The sequence below is a fragment of the Megascapheus bottae genome, chromosome 23 (genome assembly GCF_031878675.1).
Source record: "Megascapheus bottae isolate mThoBot1 chromosome 23, mThoBot2.hap1, whole genome shotgun sequence".
Classification (NCBI taxonomy): domain Eukaryota; kingdom Metazoa; phylum Chordata; class Mammalia; order Rodentia; family Geomyidae; genus Megascapheus; species Megascapheus bottae.
The window spans coordinates 6,737,628-6,759,070 of NC_143531.1; the positions used below are offsets into that span (position 1 = coordinate 6,737,628).

Sequence of the window (21,443 nt, forward strand, 5' to 3'; positions counted from 1 at the left end):
ACCGCCATAACCTTTTCCATTCTTCTTCTCCATTTTTCCATCTCCCACTCATCTCCTCAATTTCCCTAGTTCACTTTTCATATATACGTATATATACATATATTTATACATACATGTGCGTATATGTGTATATATATATGCAAACACATGTTGCATACTGCCTTTTCTATACCTTTCTGACTGCTTCAGAGTATTTTATGCCTATCTTACTTGTGTCCAAATAACACTAAGCTTGTCTCTGATATATAATATGAATATATCTAATATACCTAAATATATATGGATATATTTCTTCTATGAAACTACCTGCCTTACTTTTTTGCCATGAAAGCTAAATTCTGAGCACGCTCATCATCGTGGCCCTGCAGCCACAGCTGCCTAGAGCAACTTTAACTGAATTCCTTTTTCAAAGTGTAAGGGTGTCTTCAGCACTGCATCTGAAGTAGTAAATGACTATTATAGCGGCTTTAGATTTTCAGAAAATAATCCGATTGAGGAATGAAAAGGGATGTACATAATTGCTCTGTAACTTTCTGACTTTTAAACTTAAAACAATAGCAATAGAACAGGTACAAAAGTACAGAGAAAGGTTTAACATTTCCCTGAGAAGGCACAGTGACCTTCCAAATGATTGGTAAAACAACACACACACACACACACACACACACACACACACACACACACACACACTCACACACACAGAGTTTAGACAGGTTTGAGATTTCAAATCAAAAACAAAAACTAACTTTCTGGGTAACCTTCAGCATGAAGAAAATGAAACACCTTGCATCTCAGCTTCCTTGGCTACAGGGAAGGGATAATAATTTCTATCTTATCAGGTTGCTTTGAGGATTAGAAGTAATCTAACTCAGGCAGATACTTGGAATATACAAGGTGATCAATAAAAGTTGGATATTATGTCTGTTGATTATCAAATATTTAGAAACTATAAGGAAAACTGGCTAGGGATAGTTTAAACCCTTTCTAACACACACATACACACAGAGAGAGAAATGTAAATACTCTGTTAATAAGGTTGTGACAGCAAGCAAGAAGAAATATGTCCAATAAAGAGAGGAAAGAAGAAATATATGCTTCTGAAAAATGCTAAAATATCACAACCTAGAAGGGACATATTGATAAAGAAAATAATCCACTGAAATGGAAGAATAAAAAGCCAAATACCCTAATGTACCTCTAGGAAGTGCTGAAGTAATTTAAATTGGAGGATTGATAAGAAAAACATTTAGAAGAGCAAAATGGTAACATTTGGAAAATATTAGTTGATAATCTACCATCATCCTAGCATCTCGAAGAGTACAAACAGATACAACTCATATTATTATATATCAAAGGGAAGGGATTTATGTGTCAGAGACAAGACAAACTCTCTTTCATGTCAAGATATATTAACTATACTGTTTTTTGTAAAGATTTTATTTAATCTGTCTTGCAACCATCCATCAGAGTGAGAAAGATGCTGTACTCCAGTTAAATGGCTATAAACAGCATAGCTCAACATGAGCAGGAATGATCTCACAGATGAGACTTCCTGTCACCAGTGACACAGGATAGCCCACTGTTTTTCTAACTTTACTAAGTATACAGAGACTATCATTTAAATAAACTAAGAAAATACCAACTCTGGTCTCTACTCTTTACTCAGAGGAGAAATTTAATAAGCATAAATGAGAGAACTTACCTATTGCAAAAGCTAGAGTTGAGGACTGTGTTTGTAGCTCATACCTGTAATCCAAGCTACTCAAGAGGCTAAGATCTGAGGATCGCAATCCAAAGCCACCCCAGACAGGAAAGTAATGTAACCTGCCAAGGATTCAAATACTGGGAGTCTGTCACTCTGTGAGGTCCAAAGATATAATGATGAAACAGGCTAAATGGCTCCCTTCAATTAGCCTCAGGCTTGATTTGAATGAATGGCTATCTTTTTCAGGGTGAAAATATCCAAAGTAATCAATTCTGTACTGATAGAATAATGCTGTTTATGAGACTTAGAGAGGATCTCTGTTTCTGTTGAGGAAAATATTCAGCAACCACAGTAACTAGAGGCAAATTTGAAGAACGAGGTATGTGTATGGCATGTGTCTGTGTTTGCTGGCAGGTCTTCTCCATTCATGAGCTTTTTTGTATCAGCAGAATGATCAAAGAGCTTAGTTAACCCTTGGGAATGGAACTGGATGAAGAAAGCTTTCACTGGGTTGTTTTCTAAGCATCTCTGGTGCACACACACTCATAAATACCAGGAATGGCACAGGTCTTTGTGTGACTATGCAGCATGTGACCAAAAGGATAATAATGTAAAACAAGTCATTTGACTAATACTATCTTTACATAATCTACGTCAGAGGAAATAAATTTGTAAAATGACATCTGGCCTCGAACTACTGCACATATATTTCAAAACAGATGAAAATAATTGCTAACACTGTGACCAAACCAGATCAAGGCAAATTAGGGCATCTAAGATATCAAGAGAAAATGTAAGACTCCAACTACATTAGCAGTGTGCCACACACCAAAGGATGAGAGCAGGGTTAACGCTGAGGATGAGCTCCAGCCTGGAGATAGGAAAAGCCACCAATCAAATTGCATGAAATGGTTTGGACCTCACCAAACCAGAGCAAGATCTAGTGCTAGATCATGCAAGAATAACTGTTTTGAATAACTGTTATGGAATAGAAGCAAGCATTCAACACAAAGTAAGATTTGTAATTCTTCCTTCTTGCAGAATCCGTGTGATGATAAACGACACAGAGACATCTGGTCCAGGGAGAAAACTTGTGACCATTTACCAAAGTTCCTTGTAATTGGGCCACAGAAAACAGGTAGGGATAGTCAATTGCATTGTTTCTTGCTTTTGCGTTATTATGAAATATAATTTTGTATGGCATTAGTGGACTGGATTTCATTTTGTGACAGTTTGCTAAAAACTGACATTCTACCACTTGAGCCACACCGTCAGTTACATTTTCTACTGGCTTACTGAAAATTAAAATCTCTTAGGCTTGCCTGTCCTGATTGGTTCCTTATGTTGGTTTTCAGATCTTAGTCTCCCAAGTAGCTAGGATTACAAGTATGAGCCACATAAATCTGGTACATGTGTTTTTGTTTGTTTGTTTTAAATAATCACTCCCTGCTAATATGTTTGCCCCATTTTCTGATACAACAAAGTCTCCCTAAGCATTTCTCCTTGATATTTTTTCCTGAACTAAAGGACACCATGCATAGAATATAGTAAAAGAGAAAGTAACTCACCAATGGGACGACACTTTCAATTAGAATATTTTATACTTTCTTCTGGATGTGACAGTTTTATATGCTTTGCTTATGTCCTGATTAATTAAAGTTTTTATTGAGTTGCTGCATTTTGAATTCACTACTTCAACTACATGCATTTTCATCCATGAGTGCACAAACCATAACACAAAACAAAGTCACAGCAAATAATCCCAGCTTCAGTGAAGATATTTGTAATACAAGCAAGTAGATCATCTTAAAGGTTGTGGGCAATATTTCCAGACTATTAGATATTGGTTGTTGAAGACTCTTCTTCTTTTTGGAATATAAATTGTATTACAACAGTAAGTTAACACATGTGTGTGGAGGAGAAAAAAGGTGCCTCATATTCTCAGATAGATCGTATTTTTGTTGGAATTAAAATCTGCCCTTATAAATCTGCCAGGGTTACTAAAGAAATAACACATTCCTGTATTGTACAATTATGTGAAAATTTTAATTTCAGGATATTCTATATAGTTTGTCACTGAATGATTTTATTTTTTTAGTCTTGCTAGGAAAAATCACAGGTTAGTAGCTATATAACTGCTTCCTTCTTTGCAATAAGTTATACATGTAAATTTTAATATTTGATATAGGACATACGAGTATGACAATGATAGTGCTTTTAGCTCATTTTGACTTTTTCCCAGACACTAAAACAAATAAGAAGAAAAAAAAAACAGAGAAAGAAATTGGATGTTAATATTATATCTTACCCCTATGCAAACATTATTTCAATATGAAAATAGAATAATTTTAAAAATCAAATATAGAAGTTTGAGTCATATTATGTTCTCTGTATTGCTTTGGTTGGCAAAACTTCCATTGCTTTCAGAGACTGTTCATACCCTAGAGGGGAGTCACAGATAAATGCTAACAATCTGGCCTTTAGTGCACTCGATTTAGCAATTTAAGTGTGGTGCATACAGCCCTTACAATAAAAATGAGATTCAAAAAATGAGGTCTAATTCCGATCTGCTCAGCTGGTGTGAGAAGAGAATGGATAAGACAGATATTCCAATTGCAAGGGGTTTGATGAAATTGAGTGAGGGAGTGAGGGTGGGGAACGGACATAGTAGACATGGCCTTATTGCATTTGAACTTCACATTGTGGACATTCTACTTGCCTTCTGATAGCTTTGCATCCTTTATCCTTGAGAGTCAAATTCTATCACCAGGCAAAAGGAGGATTTCTTCATAGGATTAAATTTAGCACAATCATTCTAAAATGGTCTTAAATCTTCCAGAAGATCAGTGCTGCCGGTGTCAGTACTATTAACTTTTCTTGTTTCAGCTGGCTAATCTGGTATACTAAAATTAAGTGAATATAATAAATATAGGTATATATAGCCCTTTTTTTTAGAGGATTACATGTATGAATCCTTCAGATTTCTTTCACAAAAATGTTGAAACCAAAAATTTAGACTAGCGAGCCACACAACCATTTATCCTGATTCGGAGAGCCTTCCCTCTCTTCCATTTCGGGAACTCCTGACAAACTCCCAGAAAAAAGTTAAAGATTCAGAACAGAAACTGGGGATTTTTCTGGTTCCATGGAGAGACCTGGGAAGGACCAGAAGAGCGAGTATACATTTCTTTCAAGAATAATAGAAGTGTGACATTGACCAAGAGTCATCATCCTTATAAAATGACATATTAAATTGAAACAACTTTGTAAAACTACTTGAATATAATACAAACATCTCTCCATAGTAATGAGTTAGTTTATAGGATATTTATTATTTATATTCAGCAAAAATTTAAAAATATTCCTTACTGCCTTGTATCTATTCACATTGAACATCTATGGATAAGTCTCTCTCTCTCTCTCTCTCTCTCTCTCTCTCTCTCTCTCTCTCTCTCTCTCTCTCTCTCTCTCATCTCCCTCATTTTCTTCTTCATAATTCAAATATTACTTTTTCCCCTTTCTCTTTCTCTTTTTCTTTATTAACTCAAACTATTTGGACTATTTCCCTTAAATTGAATTGTCAGAGGAAGGACAACCAGATTAAAGAGTATGTCTGGTTGTCTAATTAAAGAAATAGAAATAGTAGCAGCCTTTATCCTTTGTTTATTTAAAAAAAATTTGCCAGTCCTGGTCTTGAGCTCAGGATCTGAGCACTGTCCTTGGATTTTCTCAAGTCTAGAACTCTACCACTTGAGTCTCAGCACCATTTCCAGCTTTTTTTCTAGGTATATGATACCGAGGAATCAAACTCGGGTCTTTGTGCATGCTGGGCAAGCACTAGAGTAGAGTGCTACCTCTAGGCTGGCCAAACTCCTAGCCTACCCTTGATGTTTTAAACACCTCCCCACCAACTCCAGGAGGGAAACTGGATCAATCACCTGGTTTTTGGAATTGCATCAGAGCTGGATCATCAGTTAACTTTATTAATGCAAATGAAATCACAGTGAATAATTGCACATACACACACACACACACACACACACACATGCACACCAATTGTAATGTTCCTACTTGAAATGCACCTGATATGAAAGAGACTACTTTGACATTTGAGTGGGCCTTCTAAATATTAATATTTGAACAAAAAGAAAAGAAGATAAATTGCTATCTTACTTTTTCATTTATTCCCATATAACCTTTAACTTCCTCTTTGTCTTAGGAACAACTGCACTTTATTTATTTCTTCTTATGCACCCTTCTATCATCAGCAACCTTCCCAGCCCAAAAACATTTGAAGAAGTTCAATTTTTTAATGGCAACAACTACCACAAAGGAATTGACTGGTAAGGAAAATAACAAAGAAAATAAACTCTGTTATGAACACATGCTCCATCACTGCAGACGAATTACAGATGTACGCATGGCATCTGCATAATTGGAGAATAAATTTGTTATGCTCAATTCTACCACAGTGAATTAGAAATTAATTTATAATGATGATATGTTTAATCAGTGTTGCCTATAATTTGATTTGGACAGTGCAATAATGATAATATTTTCTGGTAAGTTAAAATGATTGAATAAAGAACATTATGGGATATTTTTCACCAGAATTATTCATAAGGATATTTAAAATTCTCTTTAAGCATACTATTATTTTACACAGCCTACATTTTTTGCGCACATAATTTGTCTTCACAATGATGCCAGTGGATACAAATAAATCAGTAGGTTGCTTTATTTTATATTCTGTGACATGTATCTCCATTAGCCACATAAACTGTATGTGTTGTACCACAACACATATTTCTCATACAAATGATAATCGAGCGCTCCCCAAACCATATCAATTCTAGTCACTCACACGCGCCAGAGAATTACTAATTTGCACTTGATAAATTAGGAAAACATTACCATAACATCTTTCATGAATGAACATGGAATAAACTTGATATTGGAAATAATCCTCACTATGACAGTTGTATTTCTCATTCTATTCCAATTTTTGAGGAAAATGTAATCTTGGATTTGATTTGCAAGTATATATGGCAAATCTCACCAGTGGAAATTTTTCCTCAGTGCACACATTTGTAGAATGTAACCTAGTATGTCATCCTCATGCTTAAATTTGTCTTCCTTCCTCGTATGCGGCTATGGTCATCATTGGGCAGAAACAAAGCCAATGAGTAGACTCCTCTTCCCTTTTGATCATCTGCCTTCCTTTGGAAAAGGCTGAACAAGTTTTAGCATTGTCTGCAAGTTATCAAAGTCAGAAAGGCAATTCCCTCTTATCTGGGAGCTCAAATGGAACACAAATTGTTAAGCAGGGATACAGATGAGAGCTCTTCCATACTCCGCATTGGGGAAACATAATAACAAATGTCAAAGAGGAAAATAAGTGCCTTCTATGAATTCTTAATTACTCTCATTATTTATTTCTAGAACATTTGAGGGTTAGAGAAGTGAGGAGCTGTAAGGAGGGTTATGCACATAATTAAAGCCTTGTACTGAATTAACCTCAGAACATATTGATTCTATAACCTACACACAGAAGAATGTTCTGACAGCATATGGACGAGTGAGCCTACCAAGGCACGGCAGGATCAACTGGCAGGAAAAATCTCCTTAATTACGCTAGATAGACTATAATGTACTCACATGGTAAAATATACTACAAATTATACACAAGTGCAATTTTTTAAAGCAGAACAGCCTTAGTCTGTTTAGTATTTTATAGCTATTTTGACTTATACATCTTTCTGTAGTGTGAACTTCAATCTCACCTTAAAAGTTTTGGCATTCAGATTTACAAACACACATTTGCAATCTTAAAATACTATCCAAGCAAGAGTATGATTTTTTTTCCATTTGCCAGGAGTAAATTGTATTTCTAGAATTGGTTTGTGGTACCACAGAACAGCTTCTGTTCTTTATCACTCCAATTTTATCATGTCCTTTCTTTCTCTGCCTAATTTTAATCATAAAACAATAGTACTTTGTTGATTTTTTTTTAATTAGAAGGCTATGGAAGAAAACATCATTTGTATTATCTTGTTACACATAATTTGAAATTACAGATTACTTCTTATTCAAATGACAAGGAAAGAATATCCCAAGCTAAATTAATTGTTTGTTTTTTTCTTTTCTCTGCCTGCAGGTATATGGACTTCTTCCCTACACCTTCCAACATCACAAGTGATTTTCTGTTTGAAAAGAGTGCTAATTACTTCCATTCAGAAGATGCTCCCAGGCGAGCTGTGTCTCTCCTTCCCAAAGCCAAGATCATCACTATTCTCATTGACCCTTCAGACAGGGCATATTCTTGGTACCAGGTATGAGCAATGAAAACAACAACATTAAGATCTTCTTTAGGGGTGTAGCTCAGGGGGTAGAGTACCTGACTGACAAGTATAAGGCCCCAAATTCAAACCCTGGTTCTACCAAGGTGAAAGAAAGAGAAAAATAACAAGAAAGGAAGGAAGGAAAAGACAGAAGTAGAGAAAGAAAGAAGGAAGAAGAGAAGAAAGAGAGAGAGAGAGAGAGAGAGAGAGAGAGAGAGAGAGAGAGAGAGAGAGAGAGAGAAAGGAGAGGAAGAGGTAGAGAAAAAGGAAGGAAGGAAGAAGGAAGGAAGGAAGGAAGGAAGGAAGGAAGGAAGGAAGGAAGGAAGGAAGGAAGAAGGGAGGGAGGAAGGGAAGGGAAAGATAAGAAAGAAGGAAAGGGGGAAAGGTATGCTACAAGCAACCATTTATAGCATGAAAAAAAATCACCAAAATAAACCCCAGATGTATTGAATGATCAGATTTTAAAAGATCTAACAGTAAACAAAAACATCTATTTATTCTAAAGAATTAAAACATTTGTCTCACAGAAAATTGGACAAAGAATTTTTATCATAATATCACAGGAAAAAAAAATCATCATACCTCAAAGAATTCATAGTTGGTTTAAACCATACGAACATGTAAAGCATTCGTCTGACAAAAAGAAACAAAACTAAAAGTCATTTTCTAAGAAGCCCTGCCAAGAAAAGAAGAGAGCAAAGCTGCTTGTGTTTGATGCAGGAGAATGAATATTGGCATCATTTGGAGAAAACTCAGAAGTGTGAATTGAGCCGGTGTGAACATGCTTGTTTTGTTTGTTGTTTAGTCACAGAGGCAGAATGTGTGCTGGCAGCAGTGAGAGACCCTGTCAAGTTCTTACTTTCATAGTACCAATCATTCCATCTTTAAATGTCTGCCATCTTCTTTCCAAAAATGTGTCTTGTCTGCTTGCCACACCTAGAATCCTGCCATCCATAGACATTTAGAATTACAATTTGTTTCATCAAACTTTGAATTATTCTCTATTTTGATTTGTGACTTTAAAAATATAGAGATGTATAACTTGTTATTCATAATTATATTTTATAATTATGAATATTGATTATATAATTTATAGTATGACTGACAAGGACAATGTAAATTCAGGGAAAAGATACAAAATAAATGTAATTGAGTTTAAGCCCTCAGAGACCTAAGTGTATATAAAATTAAAAATAACAGAGTAATTCTGGGACATGATTAGAATCTGATGATTTCTTGGAAGAATCAGTGGGAGGAATACAAAAAAAGAATACTGAAAGGTGAAGAGTTTCCAAATATTGCTATATATGCACAAGCATACATATATCCATACAGACACATGCACCTACAGGCAACATCAAGAAATCCAGCAAACACTACTTGAAAATGAGAGAGGAAAGGAGGATGGGAATATATTGGAGGGACTGAACTTGTTCAAAGCATACTATTATATGTTTATTATAAAATATCACAAGCAAATCCCCTTGCATTATTAACATATGATGATTAAAAAACTCAACCAAATAAAAAACTAACCTTCAGCATTTTGGTATTGATGCTCAGGAAAGTAAAAGGAAAAAGGGGGGTGTCAAAAATCATTTCTATAAAGGTAGATTTTTAAATGATCTGGACAATCAAAAGAAAAGGATGCAAGGTGAGAAAATGAAGAGTAATACAAGAGATAAATATGGTCCAAGAATTCTATATACATGAAGAAACTGTTTTGGAAACCTTTTAAAATTTAATTCATGGATTTTAATAAGAAAAAGAAATTTGCATGATTCCAAAAGAGAAGTGTGATTTTATGGGGAAGAAATGGGTCGTGGGCCTATTACCTTAATGTGTCAGAGTTGACCTGGGATGAAGGAAAATTTGATTTTAATTAAGGTGGATGGTTTCCAAAGAAAAAGAGAAATTAATGGTCCTGAAGAGAAAATAAATGAGCAACCTAGGAGAAGTTGCAGAACCCTAAGAGAAAAGACTACACTAGATGGTTCAATAAGTAGAAATATATTTCAAAAACACAATGCACAGAATCACAAAAAGCAACCATCTAGAAATGCAATCATAAGCATTTTTAAACAATTAAGTGCTAGCTCCACTTATTAACCCTACCTACTAAATGACAACTTCTAATGGTAAGAGTGTTGAGAAGAGACACAGAAACAACATTTAAATAAACCTAAAAAGATAGCAGGATGATAATAATTATTTATTGATGATAAAATAAATAACCACTACAATAATTACTATAATTTTAAATACATTTATCATTAAAGGAAATATTAAACTTTGCTTAGAGAGCACAGCAAATAAAGAGCTCTGTTTAATTTTTGCTAAAATTCAGAGAGTCTCTTGAATTCAACGACTGACCTCTGAGAAGTCATTGTTTAAAACTTGAGGGACAGAAGAAGAGATGACTATTCCTGGAATATACTTTCCGAGATCTGGAACAGATAGCCTAAAATGACTGTAATGGCCTATCCTTTAAGACATCTAAAATGAATTTATCTGATAAAATTCAGAAAAAATAGCTTGGTGAGACAGCAATTTAAGGAAAAGAAATGGAGGGAGATTGAATCTTTGTACAAAAATGAGTTACAATTTAGTATGAATATTTAAAATGTCCTGTGGTAATCATCAGTGTACAGAAATAACATGAAGCCAAATTATGTGAGAACATTTTTGTGAAAGTGTATGTTTTGTTTAATTCATACAGATAGCAAAAGGTGATTAATGTGGTTTTTTTGTGGGTGTGTTTGAACATCCTTATACTTAAATTTAGGGCCTGGGTGCTGTCATTGAGTTTTTTGTTGTTGTTGATGTTTTGTTTCATTCTTTTTCTCATGAGAATAGCTACCATTTGAGTCACAGCTCTGTCTGGCTTTGTGGTGGTAGACTGAGATAAAAGCCTCAGGAGTTTTCCTATTAGTGATGGTTTCTAATACAGTCCTAGGATTATAGGCATGAGCCATTAGCACCAAGGTTAAGGAAAAAATGTGTGTTTCTTTCTTTCTTTTTTTTGTCATGGGACTTGAACTTTGGGTCTGGATGCAGCCCCTGAGGTCTTCAGCTCAAGACTACCGCTCTATCCCTTGAGCCACAGCACCACTTCTTGTTTTCTTTTTTTTCCATATATTTTTATTGTAATTAATAGAAGGGTTACATTATATTCACCAGATAGAAGATGCGTTACTTCACAAGCATTGATACCCTTTCTCATGTCTTGGTCCCCATTTCCCTCCTCCTACTCCTGCCCCTCATCTTGTTTCCCCCCCTTCCCTATCCTATTTCAAATAACCAAATAAGCATATATACAATATATTAGAGAACAAAGTGAAATACTGTAACAATATGAGATAACCTAGAGACAGAAAAATAGATGAGAGATAACATAGTATATTAAGGAAAACAATCATTCATTATTTTTTCTATATCCTGGAGGTCCTTTCTTTAGTGTCATACTATAAGGTGTTATGTATCTAGGTTTTATTCTATTGTAAATCTCTGCTAGGAGAGCCCAAGGTTTCTACTGATTATGACATGTTCATGGCAGCCGTATTTACCATAGCAAAGATATGGAACCAACCCAGATGCCCCTTAGTTGATGAGTGGATCAACAAGATGTGGTATTTATGCCCAATGGAATTCTATGCTGCAGTCAGAAAGAATGACATCGCCCCATTTGTAAGGAAATGGAAAGGCTTAGAAAAAAATCATATTCAGTGAAATAAGCCAGACTCAAAGGAACATAGGCTCAATGGTTTCCCTCATTCATCACTTCTGGTTTTCTAAGGGTCTCAAGGTCTTTAGTGGCCCCGCTGGCTTTGACCTGTGATCCTCAGATCTCAGCCTCCCAAATAGATAGGATTATAGGCGTGAGCCACTGCCCCAGGCACTGTTTCTTTAACTGAATTAAAGCACTGAAGATGATAAAGCTCAATTAAAATTTCTTAACTCAAATAATTGAGGAAAATGTTGAACTTTTCTATATCAGAAAGTTACTGTTCAAAGTAGGCCTTTTACATGTACTTGAATTCATAGAACCTATATAATGTGAATGCTTCTCTGTGCTTCCCTTTTCAAATAAATTCTTTGAGCGCACAGTTTTGAAAGGAATTATTTTTTTCTGATAATACTTTTTTATTGCCATGTGGCTGAGAGCAGGGTCCCAGAGTGCTCAACATATCAAAATAATGTAGCTTATTACTTAGCGAGTCCTGTCTATTCAGTAAATACCATAAATCCACCACTCAGCAGGTGCGATTCAAAAACTTCTACAAATGTCATCTACTGCTGTAAATTCTATCCCATGTTTTTTATAATGGACCTCACTGAGGAACTAAAGTGCTCCTTTCCCCCATAAAATATATCCTTTTTGTGATTTCCTGGTAATATTTCTTTGCTAATCTTGGTTGCAGACATATAAAGAAAAATCCACACTAAATTGGTATGAATCAATATAGAACAGATTAAGAGTGGTTTCATATTATTACTGGTTATAATAGAGCCCTTAGTCTTACTATAGCCAATTAAAATTCACATGGCACTGTGTCATCTTATGTACTCAGCATAATGCATATATACATGTGTGTATATATATATATATCATATATATATATGATAGTATCAATCTGCTACCTACTTAATTACTCTTAACCATGACTCCCAATATTCAGCACTTGTAAAATTAGTTTTATTTTTCTAGCTATTTTATTTATAAATTCACACATAAGACCCAGTATTCCCATAAAAGTCCCATGTTGCCCAACATCTCAGAAACAGATACAATTTCTTGCCTCACTTTTACCATATTCTCTTCACATTCCCTTGTAGATATTGCTGAAGAAAATGGATAAAATCAATTTACCTGCCCTCATATACCTCATTTACCTTTATTTATTTTATATGATAAAGTCCTTTTAGTTTTCATGCTGACTTGTTTTGCTTCTGGCTACCAAAAATCATCCTCAAAACATTTCATCTCAAAAGCTTCAGCCACTGTAAATGTCTCCCTTATTTCTTTATTATAAAATATGTATATAATTTTATTGCTATTGTAAAGGTGTTGTACAGAGGAAGGGGTTACCATTACATATGTCAGATAAACAATATATTTTTAAAATAGTGACATCCTTTCCCTCACTGTCTCTAAATTTTTCCCTCCCATCCCCATCCACAAGTTGTATAATTCGTTTTTTGTATAGTATCTAGTGAATACCACTGCTGCATTTGTTTATTTGTTTATTTTCTGTCCTCCATTTTTGCCCCTTCTTGTCCCCTGAAAAACAAACTGATACATAAGACAAAGGTACAGAAAACAATAATAGCAACAAAGAAAAAAAAAACTTTTGTTTCCATTTCTTGGGAGTTCATTCCAATAAATATTATTTTGTAGGATCATATGCACATAGCTATTAAGCCTTTGTGGTCCTCTCCTAAGAATACCACCCTTCTTTGGGCTCACCATGTGAGTGCCTGGAGACCTCTATAGTTTATTACGTTCCTGTGTATTTCTTTTTCTTTTTTGTGTTGTATCATTCAGTATGTTCAGTATGTTGCCAGAAATGAGAAAAACCATGCAGGCTAGGTTTCTTTGGGTCTGGCTTAATTCGCCTAATGTAATTATTTTTCAGGTCATTCCATTTCCTTAGCAATAGTACAATATCATTCTTTCTGATGGAGGAGTAGTATAATTGCATTGTGTGTAAATGATTGTCTTCTATTTCTATGTGACTGAATGAATCCTTTATTGGCCTGGCTGTCAGGAAAAGCAACTTTCCATCTTTAGTCAAACACATGACTTCATTATAATCTATGACCCTATTTTCTCCATCACTGGATTTGACTATTTTGAAGACAATAATTAGGTATTTTTACATCTTTTTTTATTCCGATGTTGCTATGCTCTGTCCTAGTAAGGAGCCCAATAAATGCTTCTGTATTAACTGATTAAATCATCACTCACTTAGCATCGCTCACTTAGCTTGTCCTCTCTTGTTTGAACCAACCATGGTTTGGTTCGAGGGTTTGGAACTGAAAAGGAGAAGTGAAGCAGTATCTGAAAATTAGCATTGTTAGAATCTCATGGGAAAACAACAGGATTTGGAGCTATGTTATCATGAACATGACACCTGGGTATGCATTAGAATCAACACCAGCCATGTTTGAGAAGCTGGGAACTGTCAGAATCTGCACTATTTACCCTTAGAAACAAGTGAGAGTCCTCTGTAAGCTAACCTCTTACTCATTCAAGCTCTTTTTACCAGGCTTGATTTGCCTGTCTCGGGCATTGTTTTACTTCTAATCAGAGGTGAAGGCCTTTTCAAAGAAGCATTTTTGATGTAGAGATAATCACCGACTTGATCTGAGTATCAATGATAAATAGATAAAGATTTGTATTTGAAGATACTTCAAAGTGTTTTTAAATAATGAAATAGGCAATGTGTGAATACCTATTTCTAATTGTGCAGCATTTGTCGTGCCTTTTATTTTAAAAAATCAGGAAATACATATACACAAAGACACATGCATGTGTGGGTGTGTGAATGCCACTTCTCAGGCTTGAACTCAGGTTCAAGCCCTGTCCCTGTGTTTCTTTTTGCTCAAGGCTAGTGCTCTGTCACTTGAACCATGCCTCTACTTTTGGCTTCAGTTTTGTTGTTGTTGTTTTGTTTTGTTTTGTTTTGAAGAAAGAATCTTATACATTTCCCTGCCTGAACTGGCTTCAAACAATGATCCTCAGATCTCAGCTGCATGAGTAGCTAGGATTATAGATGTTAACCACCAGCAACCAATAAAATTAAATAATATTTGTTACTGTGTGAAATGGCAATGCCACATTAAATAACCTCCCACACACAATATATATACTTACAAAAACATAGTCACCCTGATATTTATTCTGTGTGGTGGTACCACAGTTTTTGTTTTTGTTGTTGTTTTTATCAAGTCCTGGGTGCTGTCACTCAGGGCTCCTCAAGGTTGTTCTATTACTTGTTCCACACAGCTCTACTTCCTCCACTTTTTCTGTTAAAATAATTATTTGCATTTGAAGTATATTATTATTATTATTATTATTATTATTTACAGCACCAACGGTCACATGAAGATCCAGCTGCCCTGAGGTTTAATTTCTATGAAGTGATTAGCACAGGGAAATGGGCACCATCTGATTTGAAAACACTGCAGAGGAGGTGTCTTGTGCCTGGATGGTATGCGGTACATATAGAGAGATGGCTAACCTACTTTGCTACTTCCCAGGTAATGTCTGAAAATGGATTTTCTCCATGGATTTGAATCATGAGTACACATGGCATTGACAAGCAGAACATAAGAATAAGGATTACTACAAGGTTAATAATGTAAACAAATCAGAGACAATGTGACAAAGAATCATGGACCATACATATGGGTATATATATAATTATATTAAGACTAATAGACTAGTGTTAGATGGCTCTAAAATACAGACATGGGGTCTTTTAACTAGTAGCTGATGGTCTCTAAGTGAAAAAGTTCTCACAAAAGAGAGGTCAGATGACTCATGGGAAACAACTCCCAAGATTTCTGCCCTAGGGACACTGGTAAGGAAGGAGCTCAGAACTCTACCATAGTGGGAAGTGCTATAATGGCTCAGAGGACAAGGTTTAGAACCAGAAATAGGAATACAAGGAAAGCATCATACCCCTCCTGGTTTTCACCCCAGCCTCAGCCTCCATTGAAGCTCCTTGTGGAATAGCAGACAAATTGAATACTCTAGGGAAGAGGACCAAGTTCAGAAAGTCAGAAATGCATTTTCTTCTCATGCTTTATAGTAATAAATAGGGAGAGAGTCCAATAATAGCTAGAAAAGTGTGTTATTGATTAGAATACGGGGTGTACATGTGTGAAGCTGTAACAACAAAATTTTCCCCTGTATAACTAACATAAGCTAATTTTTAAACAAAGAATTGATGAGTGTTTAAGCCCAGAGCTGTGGGGTATGCTCAAGGGAAATTCTATGGGCTGGAAAATTATCTGATTATATACAGCAACCAGCATGGAAAAACCCTGGTCCAGCTGAAATGCTGAGTCAAGAGAATGTCTATATTTACTTCTGATTTCGAATAAATTAAAGGTTATTAGGGAACACCTCACAATGTTTGTGAGTTATGAAAAATTTTAATTATCTATCATTCATTGGAAAGATGTAAGAATAGCGAATGGTTAAATATGGTCTAGGTAAGAAATGCAGGCTTTCATCTTCATAGTGACCTGATTTATTCATGCTATGCCAGGTCAGAGAGGGAACTCTATTCTATTTGGTTTGTTCTTCCTGAAGTGACTATTTTTGACTTGGCAGTTGCTCATTATTGATGGACAGCAGCTGAGATCTGACCCAGCTACTGTGATGGATGAAGTCCAGAAGTTTCTGGGAGTTACACCTCATTATAATTACTCTGAAGCACTAACGTGAGTCTATTCTCATGCTTGATTTCATTTCCATTATTTGCCATCATAAATTATCACCAGTAGGTGTATATATAGCATCATTAATACTAGCTTTGAATTTACACATTATTTTGCTACTTAAAAGCTGTCCAACTCTCATCACTCATACAACATCTTCCTTTTGAAGACCAGAAATACTTTATCTTACAAAATATTACAGGTATTTTATATTATGATAAATTCCTCAATTTGTGAAACTTTTCCTAACATACATCAAGTTAACTAATTTTTTTACATGTCTGCTCTCTATAAAAATTGTCCTACTAATTGGTGTGATAAAGGCTGAAATTTACTCCTGTGAGTAATTTACAAGTCATAAGTGAAAAAAAGATAATAATTTTTCCCTCTGTGAAAGTAAGCAGTATTTGGAAAAGAATTATGTGTATGTTTTATTCTGTTTTCCTTAAGTTATTTATAAACATGCAATTAGAGATGAGTTTTATTAGCCCATCATTGTATTGTAAACTATCTCCAAAACCTTCTAGCATATATCAACGGTGATTTTTATTCCTGTGGGCCAGAAATTCGGTGGGACACGTCTGTTGTGCTGCTCATGGTGTCGGGGTCTGAAGTCTAGAATGTCTGGGCATGATTCAAATAATTGAAGTCTGAAATTACCTGGAGACTTCTTCCCCAAGTAGACTGTCTCCTGAGCTGGCATAGTTCAAAGGGACAAAGCCTCTCCATGTGGTCTCTCCATAAACTTTTCATAGTTTAATGTCTGTGTTCCAAGAGGATGTAATAATTTAAGGGAGATCATAAACTGCTCTGGTTTATACTTGCATGCTCCCTATTATTTACTGCGTTGTGTTCTATGGGTTACAGTGATCACTAAGGCCAGTCTCAATACCAGCCAGGCTCAGAGAATCGAAGGATGCACCCTTTCTCTCAAAAGTAGAAGTTAGATCTAAATCGTAATTAGGTATATAAATACACAGGAGCACAGGTGTATATACAGTGACATATTAACTAAAATGTTATATGCAAGGGAGGATCCCAATAGGATAACTCCATTGAACAACTACTTTACAGTTAGCTGGCAAGAGGGAGGAGAGAAGAGAGAGATAGAAGAAGGAAGAGAGAAAGGGTAGGTGAATGCAGTCATGATATTCAATATACATATTTGAATGAGGAAATAGGACAATTGCAGGAATACGTGAATCTGTGATAGATCAGGAAGAATTATAAAAGTGAGATATTGAGCAAAATGTATCACTCACAAAGTGGCATGCTGAATTGAAACCATACACCTACTTAAAATATATTTAAAAGCTGAGTGCTGTTGGCTCATGCCTAAAATCCTAGCTAAGATCTGAGAATCATGGTTCAAAGCCAGCCCAGACATGAGACTCTTAATTCTAGTTAACCACCAGAAAACTGGAAGTGGCACTGTGGCTTAAAATGGTAGAGTACTAGCCAGTGCCTAGGACTTGAGTTCAAGCCACACCTTAGACAAAAGTATAAATAAATGTGTACTTTAGCATAAAGAGTACAACTGTTGAGAAATGAAATCCCTCAAATAACAAGGGCCAAGACCTTGACCGGAGGAGCATTCAAGATGAAAATAATGTTACTTTAATCTTGGAAAAATACAACCAAAGTTAAGGTAACTTAGAATAAGGGGGTGGGTGAGAATGTAAAAAAGCAAAATAACAAACAAAAATAAAACTGTGAAGCAGTCAAAACAGATTTGAAAAGGGCATGGAGTTTATTTATAGAAAGAATCCCCTTCAAGGTCTGAGATAAAGCCAATTAAATTTTAGATGAAAGTCTAACAAGCCTGATTATGTAATTTCCCAGTTCATAGCAGATTAGACTCAGCAATTAGACAATTAGAGAGGGTAATAGAGGGACAGGAAAAACAGTAATAAGATTGGGTTGCTCCTTAGCTACTAAAATAACCTAATGAAGATTTTACCCACACATGGAAATATCAACATGGAGAATGCCCACTCATGTTGATTAAGGAGACAAAGCTCCTTGTATTATATTTTACATTAGTAGTTATTGATGTTGCAATTTCTTACCTTGCCTTTCTGCAATCAATTGTTTTAGTAACAGCTATATGTTATTTGCTGAAAATATTTGCTTATCATTCAATGGACTTGTAAAAGTCATACACGTTAAGGAGATATGAAGCTAGTACAACAATACACGGATTTTAAATATAACCCATCACAAAAAATCTAATAAAAATAAGGAGTTAAGTATAACAAATTAAAAAGTCAAATGCCAGCGAACTCATGTCTTAGAAGTTGTCTCATAGTTATTTATAAAAGGCTTTGTATTTTAATTTGTAATTTTATACCTACTAAAATAGAAACATGATGCAGTGACTTGTTCCAGTTTAGAGAAGATAAATGTCCTTTGTTATACTCAGCATATTGAAAGTTATTTCCAGTAGAATAAATGAATCTAGGAAAACAAAACATGTGAGTTCAAGGTTACGGTAACTATATCTTTTAAAATTGAGTGGAGGGGCTGGGAATGTGGCTTAGTGGTAGAGTGCTACTCTTGAGCAAAAAGAAGCTCAGGAACAATGCCCAGGCCATGGGAGTTCAAGCCCCAGAACTGGCAAGAAATGCTTTTCTGTTTTATTTATTTTCATTGTAATTGTGATGCACAGAGGGGTTCAGGTTCCATATGTCTAGTAATGAGAACATTTCTTTTTGAACAGTGTCACCTCTTTCCTCATTTTCTCCCATTTTTTCCTCTTTATCTCCTCCTCCACAAATTAGGTAATTCAGTTTCCACATAGTGTCTAGTGAGTATCCCTGCTAAATTAGTTCACCCTTTTAAAATATCATATTATCTTTAAATAGCTGTACAAAGCACTTTATGAATACAATGCAAGTTGATCAATGTCATCTCCTTAACATCCTTCTGATCCCTCCCAACTCACCCCTTCCCTGCCTAACTTTTCATAATTTTGTAGGATATGTATTGATTTTATGATGCCATTCTCCCCAACATCCTCTCTTCATTCCCCTTCACCCCTCTCCAAATCTCTCTCCCCATTCTGAGAATCCATTTCTTGATGTTGTTTGTTGGAGAGAGAGTTCGCCTTTCTAAAGAATTACACCATTTGAGCTCTCCCCTAAAACTACCACATTTCAGTTAATACATCTGTGTCCACTTCCATACTACCTCAAATGGTGTACTTATATATTTATGACTTAATTCTAGATTCCACATATGAGAGAAAACATGCATTCATTATCTCTCTGAGCCTGGACTTACCCCACTTAACATGATTTTTTTTTCAGCAGGTCCTTCCATTTCTTTGCAAACAATGTAGTATTATCCTTCCTCATGGATGAGTAAAATTCCATTTCCTACATCACATTTTCTTAATCCATTTATCTGTTGAAGGACAACTGGATTGTTTCCATTCATTAGCTATGGTGCTCAGTACTACGGTGAACATGTTTGGACAGGTGGCTTTACTGTACTCTAGTTTGTAATATTCTAGATGAATGTCCACAGGTAGAATTGCTGGATCATAAGGTAGTTGTGTACTTGGTACCCATACCTTTGAAAATAACTTCAAATGTTCTAGATGCTGCTTCTTCTGGCTGTCATGGAGAACAGAGGAACTACTGCCTACCATGAGCACTTAGTGCTACCAGAAAGCCAAGGAGATGCTCTCACTCAGTGTATATATGGACTTTGTTACCAGTGTTGTATTTTACCTTAATTCAGTTATAAATTTTCATCCCGAGGCAGAAAACTCTGTTTAGGGCACTGTTATATCTTTTCCCCCCATCTAATTTTTGCATGCCATGTGAAGTTGATCTTCCTCTTGGGAAATTAATGAAAACTAGAGAAAGAACTATGATAGACCAGGAGCAGATTAAAAAGTTCAAATTGGAAATTTCTCTGTCATCCATTTAACCAGTGATGTATTTAATTTTAATTGATAACATGTAGTAGGACAACTTGGACTGTGAGGATCAGGGCTCTAATAATACATTGGGCAGAGAACTGTGGCAAGGTTTCTCTCTCACCCTAAATGAGTTCACATATGTGCAGAGGCAAATTGCAGGTGCACCGGTGTTGTAGGAATGGGCCCAGGGCAACAAAATATCCTGCAACTAATTAACTTTACATCCCAGTCAATTATGCTTCATCCTTCTAAAACATCTGCTGAGCAACAAAAATGCAAACCTTTTCAATGTTTTATGCATGCAGCAAATCCCATAGCAATAAATTTGAAATTTCCCTTCTTATTTGGCTCATTCTTTCAGTTTTTCTATCTTGTTAGTCCTAAACAAAAATGCTTCTATATTTGAATTAAAAAAAACACAATTAAGCCACCCATCCTTTCTTTCAAAACTTAGTTGGAGCCATGAGAGTAAAACAGAATTAGAACATTCTTGAATATAGGGAAATGACCCCACTAACAAGATTATTTCACTTCCTCAAAAGAGTTTTCAAATCTTATACCAATCATTTGTATTGTCAATATTTTGTACTGTGTAAAGACATATGATAAATGATATAAATCAAAGATGTATTTACAAATATATATATTATGCACTCACAAGTTTGATTTACTTTATGAAAAATATAATCATTTTGAACTGTAAAAAAGGAGCACATTATTTTTCAAAACTAGAAGTTTAATTATATCTATTTTCAGAGTAGTAAACCCATATTAAATTCAGCCCCTTTAGTGCACTGCATTGAAAGATTTGAAAGAAATATGTCAATATATTTTGACACGGAAATCACAAGTAAATAAAATATCCTTAGATTATTTACATATGTATTAGCTGTAATGCTGATGTTTGGTTGTATTTTGTGGATTTGTAAGTAAAATATGGAACTTAATCACTTCAATATAAGATTAGAATGGAAATCTATATGCCTTTTTTCAGAGTAGAATTATTTTAAACCATACA

The 21,443-nt window shown here is 35.2% G+C and overlaps 1 protein-coding gene across 1 annotated transcript in view; it reads left to right on the top strand.

The window, feature by feature from the left end:
* Ndst4 (N-deacetylase and N-sulfotransferase 4) overlaps positions 1-21,443 on the top strand; it is a 270,436-nt gene that overhangs the window by 245,402 nt on the left and 3,591 nt on the right. Inside the window, exons 8-12 of the mRNA XM_090356655.1 lie at positions 2,747-2,843; positions 5,925-6,048; positions 7,863-8,037; positions 15,139-15,309; positions 16,391-16,500. Coding sequence (XP_090212781.1) covers positions 2,747-2,843; positions 5,925-6,048; positions 7,863-8,037; positions 15,139-15,309; positions 16,391-16,500 — 677 coding nt within the window. The remainder of the gene's footprint in view (positions 1-2,746; positions 2,844-5,924; positions 6,049-7,862; positions 8,038-15,138; positions 15,310-16,390; positions 16,501-21,443) is intronic.